At 40.8% G+C, this 8,054-nt stretch overlaps 1 protein-coding gene across 1 annotated transcript; it reads right to left on the bottom strand.

Annotated features, from left to right (window-relative positions):
* Positions 1-246: 246 nt before the first annotated feature.
* On the bottom strand, positions 247-7,823 carry LOC137272828 (uncharacterized). The gene is made up of 8 exons (XM_067805234.1): positions 7,699-7,823; positions 6,652-6,732; positions 5,829-5,861; positions 4,563-4,622; positions 3,492-3,563; positions 3,180-3,245; positions 2,411-2,599; positions 247-2,135 (listed from the first exon to the last, which is right to left on the bottom strand). Exons 1-8 carry the CDS (start codon positions 7,718-7,720, stop codon positions 2,005-2,007), a joined length of 654 nt encoding a protein of 217 aa, XP_067661335.1. The 5' UTR covers positions 7,721-7,823; the 3' UTR covers positions 247-2,004.
* Between the last annotated feature and the right edge of the window lie 231 nt (positions 7,824-8,054).

The following is an 8,054-nucleotide window of genomic DNA, read 5'->3' as shown; positions in this document are numbered from 1 at the left end:
GAATTTACAAGAGGTTAACCCACTGGAAATTTGTTTCGCCTCTGAAAATGAGGAAGGCTGTTTCACAATATTTTATGACAATAATTTGGGAACTTTTTTTCTGTAAACATGTTCATTTCAGAGACTAGTTTATATTCTGACTGGTGAGTAGAACAGTATATTGTACACCAGTATATTACGTTTTTTGATTATTTGATAATTAATATACACTGTAGAGTATATGTTATAAAAGAATTCGAAGACATATTCGTAGTTTATAGATGTTTATTTCTAGCTTCTTCAACAAAGCATTTAATGTTATAATATATATGTAAACTAGATCTACACGAACAAGAGCAAGCAAACGTTCCATATGTAGTTCAGCACCAGTAACAAGGGGACCCAAATGGTGTCCCGTCGTGTACAAATGCCGTTCTGTTGATACAGAAATTTTTAGCATTCCTGAAACTCCATAAACAATATATGTGTGAACGACATGTTATTGCCAAACAAATCCAAAACACAACCTATTTGCATACCATAAGAGAAACACTTCTTATGCCCCCGGCATGTAATGCTGGTGTAGGGGGTATAGTCGACACCTCGTCTGTCTCTCTGTCCGTGCGTAATCATTTTGTTTCCGGATCATAAGTCATAAACCGTTCAATATCTTGAGACACACTTTCAAACTTTGTAGATATGCTAAACCGAAGCTACGGTTGTGCTTTTTGCTCTTTACAGATTTTTGGCATTTCTTGTTTTTCTTGGTTTCTTGGTTCCATGGCCCTTGCAAATGGGAGGGGTGGGCTTCGTTTCCGACGCATACCTCGAACACTTGTCAATATCTTTCAGCACAACTTGGCCGGTATGTGAGGCAGACTCTAACGTGGTGTGGTGCCGTTTGCTATTTACAGATTTTGATGATTTGTAATTTTCTGGGGTTCCATGGAAACGATTCGGAGTTAGTCTCAAAATGGAGGGATGGGCTTCGTTTCCGGAGCACAACCCGAACACTTCGTAATGTCTTTCAGCAAAACTTAGCAGATATGTGAGGTTGACCTTAAAGGTTGACCTTAAAGTGGTGCCTTTTGCTATTTACAGAATTTTGTCATTTCTATTTTTCCCGGTTTCCATGGAAATGATTGGGATGTAGTCTCAACATGAAGGGTGTGGGCTTCATTTCCGGAGCACAACTGGAAAACTTCTTAATATCTTTCAGAAACCTTCGAGAAGTACTTGCTACTTCAAATATGTGGGGTTCGGGGTGATATGTCATCTTCTGATGACTCTTGTCTTATTTTGGAATTCATCCACTGTCTTTCTGATACTATTCTTTCGAGATTTACAAACACTCTCACATATTCTCTGAAGAAGGGCATTTCAAAGATTCATTCCATTCTTCATTTCAAACTTTTCATCGGAAATAAACATCAGGGGCAATAAAACAAGTCATCACTGTACCCTTTCAAGATGAAGTTGAACTTACAGCATTTGTTGTAAATTATATCGCACTGGACTGAAAATGATGCAGATGATGATGTAAGCAATTTGAAACATTACCCAGAAGAGCGTAACGTTTACGCATGTATGCTTGAGTGTATGAAAAACATTACAGGTTTCATGTTCCTTTATTCTTAAGTACAACATTTAAGGGCTTGGTCTGGCCTCACCATCAGGTAAAACGGAGCAGTAACTGTCGGGACCCAAACGTTGTACTCAAGAATGAAAAGAAGATGAAACCCATTAAATAACATCTTCTAAAATCCACGCATCTACTTGGTATACTTATGTAACTGTTGGCCCACGTAGTATGTTTTTCTTAGTACAGTATTTACACTTAAGCCGATGTATCACGACTTTGGACAATCTGATCGTTGAAAAATGTAAGTAACAACTTTTTATATTTATATGAAACTAAAATGTCTTTATGTCAATTCGACGAGTAATTGCAGTTCGAGTGACCTAGTTTATCCATGCCGGAAACACTAGTAAGAAACCACCAACTATTCAGTGGTGGTCATCGCATCAGGCTTTCACAAAGCCAATACAACAACAAGACATAAGGCAAATGAGGATCCACAGGGGCACGGAGAAGCCGAGGGCATGGATGTACAGAAATGTGTCCTTGCACGGAAACTCGGCCATCCACACGAAACCTAAACAGATATAGATTTGCAATGCAATCAATTGCTAATGTAAATCTATCATAGATGCCATACACGCACGTACGCACGCATATACATACATACTTGCATGCATACATTCATACATACATGCATGCATACATTCATACATACAAACATACACTTACGTGTACACATGTATGCATGCATGCATTCATACATACAAACACACGCATGCATGCATGCATCCATCCATCCACGATGTTACGATGGTGATAATACCACGAATAACTACACGAGAAGCTCACCTACGATTCCCCATCCGATGTTAAACAATACAATGATGGCACAGATGACCACTGTGCATTTTCCTGAAATGCACTTGCAGCAGCACCAGCAAGAGGCAAGGATGGGCATGCCGAAAGAGGTGGCTCCTTGGGCTATCATGAAGATGGCGAGTCTGGTATGTCCTGGGCACAGGTTGTAGTCAAGGATGCCTTGAGAAACGAGAACATCAAATATCTGCGTGGGGTTCAGTGGAGGGCTTGGAGAATAGATACCCCTCTGGTAACACATTAATTTGACACTCAATCCGAAACGTACGTTCCTTTTTAGGCAAGTGTCTTTTGGATTTAACATTGTTAAGTAATAATTATGCCAAAGATAATTATTACATACATTGTCAAAGATTATAAAGAACATTGTAAAGAACAAGAATGACATAGTAGTTCTTGCGGAGCAGCTTTAAAAACATAGCACCACAACTTCATGTGAGAATGATGTCTGCCTTTGTTCACAAGTCACTCAGTCTGTGTTGCAACAAGTATGGGTCTGCAGGCTGACCACGCGAATGCCCTTGTGACGAGTTTAAATAGTTTGTGGTGCTGATTTCTATAGGTATAATGTTGCTTCATGTCTGTATCATGCCTATACCCTGCCTTTGGGTAGATTTTACAAAGTTCCTTGGGTATGACCATAATATTATACGAGGCGTCATGGTATCATTGAAAAGAGATGCATTTATAGCAACAACACCCATTTCGTCAACACAGAATGATTCCATGTTTTTGATCTTACCAAAGACTACCATGGCCACAGAAAGCGCACCAAAGATTGTGAAAATGATTCCGACACACACCATCGCTGAAAGGAAAGGGAGACATATACATTGACTTGAATTACAAGTTGAAGAGATATCGGTCTTTCTATTTCAGTGGATAGTATCCTTTCATTTACACAAAGAACACGTGTGCTTAACATAAGGCTCGGTGCTGATAACGTTTGTCATCCTTGTATCAGGGTCCTTTGTGCAGTGTGTACAGTGATTAACGGAAGTTTTTATCCCATCCGACGTTTTGATTTAACACTGAATGGTTACTGGTTACTTACTAGAAGTGCAGGTTTTATCATCCTGGTGAGGTGTGTCGACGGAATGGTTTGCCGTTGGAGAAGACTGCTCGACTGTCAACAATATATGCACATGGTTCGTTGACATGAACTTATCAAAGCGGTAAGAATGTGACGTCTTCGTCGTTCATGTTTAGGTGATAGCGGTTACTCTACTCTCAAGTGTTGTGTAATCTTGCAACATAATAATCACCATGACGCTAGTCAACACAACAACATGACACTCGCCATGCCTCTGGCCATCAAGCCAACATAGTATCCCAGGGGTCTCTAGCCAACAAAACAGCATGATAATATAACCCTTGCCTACAAAACAACATATACTCACCATGCTCCAACCAACAAGACAACATAATACTCACCACGCCCCAACCAATAAGACAACATGATACCATTCCCCAAGCACCATGTCCCCCAACCAACATGACGACATCATAATCACCACGCCCCAAGCAACAAGACATGATACTCACCATGCCAACATCGTACTCACCACGCCCCAAGCAACATGACAACATGATACTCAACATGTCTCGACCAACATGACAAGATGAAACTCACCATGTCCCAATCAACATGACACGATACTCACCACACCCCAACTAACATGGCAACATGATACTCACCATTCCCCAAGCATCATGCCCCAACCAACATGACAACATCATACTCACCACACTCCAACCAACAAGACATGAAACTCACCATGCTGCAAGCAACATGACAACATCATACTCACAATTCCCCAAGCAACATGACAACCTGATATGCACTATGCCCCATCCAACATAACATTATACTATTTACTCACCACGACCCACCCAACAAGACAACATGATACTCACCATGACCCATCCAACAAGACAACATGATACTCACCATGACCCTAGCCAACAGAACACAATTCGCACCATATACATAGCTAGCATCACAATGTTATGCTCAATGTGTCCCGAGTTACCATGAAAGCACCACACGCTCAAGGTTCCTCGATAACATTTCGGCAAGCTTTGAACAACTTACTCTTCAGCACATGGCATAATGGGTACTTACCACTCCCTGCGATTGCAAATATTCCAGAGACTTGACCGATCACCTGCCGAGTACGCTGTCCTAAAATACATTTTGCATTACAAGTTACATATCAAAGTTTTATGGCATGCACTGTTCAAGAATATTAGACTTGAATAACGAACTGGCGTTCGCATGTGTCTATGTGTTTGCCTATGTGTCCGTGTCTGCGTGTACAGGACTAGGCATACCTCAGTTTCACAGTACAAGTACAGCATATTGCTAAACCGCTCAGATACATTATTCCATCTCTGTTCTGTTGTTTTATCCAGTTGTTACTAATTTTTACGTCCTTTAGTATAACATACAATGAAACACTTTTGCATTTGTCAAACAAAATGAAACACTGTCTCGTAGAAACAAATATTTCCATATCAACGTCATTGGAGTCGTGCCGTCTCCGTGGTGTAGTGGTTAGAGCATCCGCCCGGAGAGGTAGCGGGCTCAATCCCCGACCGCGAAGGACGTAAAATATGGTACTTGTTGGTCCCTGCCTGGCGCTCGGCATTAAGGGATACGACTAGTCGGCTCGGAGTCAGTATAACGTGCCTGAGTTGGATATTCACCCTTCACTGTGGAATGGTATCTCATTGAGTTAGTACTATAAAACCGGCTGTGGGCTAGAACAAGCAGTCAGATATACACATGGATGCGCGATGTCAAATGAGTGAAATGTTCTAACTACGATGTTGAAACCCCATTCCACCTCACCTCATTGGAGTCGCCATCACCTCAGTCATTATGAAAGATGAAACTTTGCCCAACGTATGAAATACTGTCCTGTGAATCTGACATTAACAATGCGACTCGAACGTCACTGTGAAGTCAACTCGTACCATAGTGCACCACCTCTAAAAACGTCACGTTGTATAATGATCGTGACCTTAAAACGCTCGATAGGACGTGAGGAGTGAACCTCGATTGGTCAACGTCGATTATCACAGTGTTGGCCAGAGGCGCTTCTAACTCAAATGTGCGCGACTACTACATGCACGTGATCTACATAGTGTGGGATAAGAGAGCATGTTCACAGCTAAGCGACAATAACAAATGAGGCATACCACATTTGACTGTTCGCGTTCGTGTTGCATGACTGTCACAAAGTTCTCAGAAAGGCACAGAAGTAATTTATTTCACCTAAATATCCCCAAAATATATTCTACTACTTTTTAGGTATACAAGCTTTTGTAAATTACTCAGAACTATTTTGCAAACAGTACAAATTGTAGATGTACAAATGTTACTTACGAAACATCCTTATAGCCACATTTCCTTCTTCATCTGTAAAATAAATACGACAGAATCTTAAGTATCTGTAATGTTACAGCAGATTAGTGTGAACGCATCTCAAAGAAACATTTCTGTTACCGTCAGGGATGCTGACTCGAACCTCGTGTACGAATCCATCAGTCTTGACTTGGGATTGCTAATGCTGGGCGGCAGCGACGACGATTGTCTGTAACCTGATTTCTTTGCTGATAACATCGCATCAGTGGGAAATAGTGTTTCTGTAGACGTTTGATCAACCAGAATGAATCATACCTATCGCTTTTCACCTGTCATTTCCCCCGAGGCTTGACATTTCTCTTTGTAATGAAGTGTCGTTTCAAAATGGATTTAGTTTCAGATCTCGGTAGTACGGAGATGCTGCGATATGCTGCTGATTTCACATGTCAGTAATGCAGTGATGCTGTAACGTGGCCCTGATGTTGCATCTTGTTTATGCAATATGTTCATACCTTGATGATGTTCACACATAATGAGTGAGTGAGTTTAGTTATACGCCATAGTTATATCACCAATATTCCAGCTATGTGGTGGCGGTCTGTAAGTAATCGAGTCTGGACCAGACAATCCAGTGATCCACAACTTGAGCATCGATCTGTGCAAGTGGGAACCGATGACATGTGTCAACCAAATCAGCCAGCCTGACCCTCCGATCCCGTTAGTCGCCTCTTACGACAAGCATAGTCGCCTTTCATGGCAAGCATGGGTTGCTGAAGGCCTATTCTACCCCGGGACCTTCACGGGTCCGTTCACACATAAAGCCCCTAATGAAAGCAACTCTTACCACGTGCCATTGCCGCCATGGTAACCTCTCTGTTGACGCTCACCTCCCCGTCTGCCGAGACAGCGACCCCACTTCGACCTCCTGGAAACAATACAATCAAAATACATTCTGTGATGTGCATGGCTGTATAAGTCATTTGTGACTACGATGGGTGCATATACAATTGTACTTTTAATCCATGAAATTAGACAGTTGGCAAGTGAAGGATGAGATATACAAATTCAGGCAAACGCATTTGGGGGCTTTGCAAAACATAATTTTAACTACCTCCAAACACATCGCATTATCCATTATTTATCATGTGATTTATCATAGAGGAAACTGTTACGTTGTATGCCTTTGTTCAGAATGCTCTAATTATTTCCCAGTTTGAAACCACTGCCATTCTTAACATATCTTCAATTTGCATTGCCTGTTGTTTAACCAATAAAAGGCGTAGTTGACGCATTCGCCCGGATCTGATTGCCGATAAGATGTTTTCTAGTGTCCCCCGATGTGGTATTGCTGAAATATTGACACAAGCGGCCTAAAACTGAACCCACTTACTCACTCAATTCTTAAATCAGACTGAGAATCATAGATATTTATTGATGAATGACAGACGTCCTTGCATTTCATTTAAGAAATGATACACATAAAGTGTGGAATGTGTTTTATGAATGACACTCCGGTGATAGAGACATCAAACCATACATCAACTTCAAGAACTGTCAACAAATATTGTTTCCTATGTCAGTGGCATGTACTGCAACTGTTCATGGGATAACAGAGATAACAACGACTGAAACATCTGTACCACTGGGCACCAACAGAAACGTGATGCACCAGTCACATCAAACAATATATTACAGGAGTCATTTTTGCCTAAAGTAACGTCAACAATCAGTATCTCGAAAATGTAAATTAGAACAAACACACACACAAACACACACACACCAAATAACAAAAAAAAAAAAATACAAAAACAAAACCAAAAAAAAAGAAAAGAAAAAGAAAAAAACCCCAACAAAACAAAACAAAGATATCGAAAGTCAGTGTCATACATACTGGTGGCAACAACACCCTCCATTTTATCTTCTTCTGAAAATGTTCTTCTCTGATTGTTTCAGTGCTGTCAAACGGACTAATATAGACGATAGAGCCACAGAAGAAGGAAGATATTTGTTTATTATAAGGACAACACTAAACTCTTTCCTTAACCATATGGGTTTTTACATTTGTTGTCACTAATATATTTATAAATTCGATCGACAGGTAGATCCTGTGAAGAGCCACCCCCAGCTACACGAGTATGTGAGGAAGTGCTTTTGCACTGAGGTTAAATTGTGATCGACAGTAAACAGCCAATACCTAATGCTGTTAACATTGCTGGCTTTGGTAAAAGCATAAATTCAGTCAGCTTT

The sequence above is a fragment of the Haliotis asinina genome, chromosome 2 (genome assembly GCF_037392515.1).
Source record: "Haliotis asinina isolate JCU_RB_2024 chromosome 2, JCU_Hal_asi_v2, whole genome shotgun sequence".
Taxonomy (NCBI): Eukaryota; Metazoa; Mollusca; class Gastropoda; order Lepetellida; family Haliotidae; genus Haliotis; species Haliotis asinina.
This window is presented reverse-complemented; position numbering and strand designations above follow the sequence as displayed.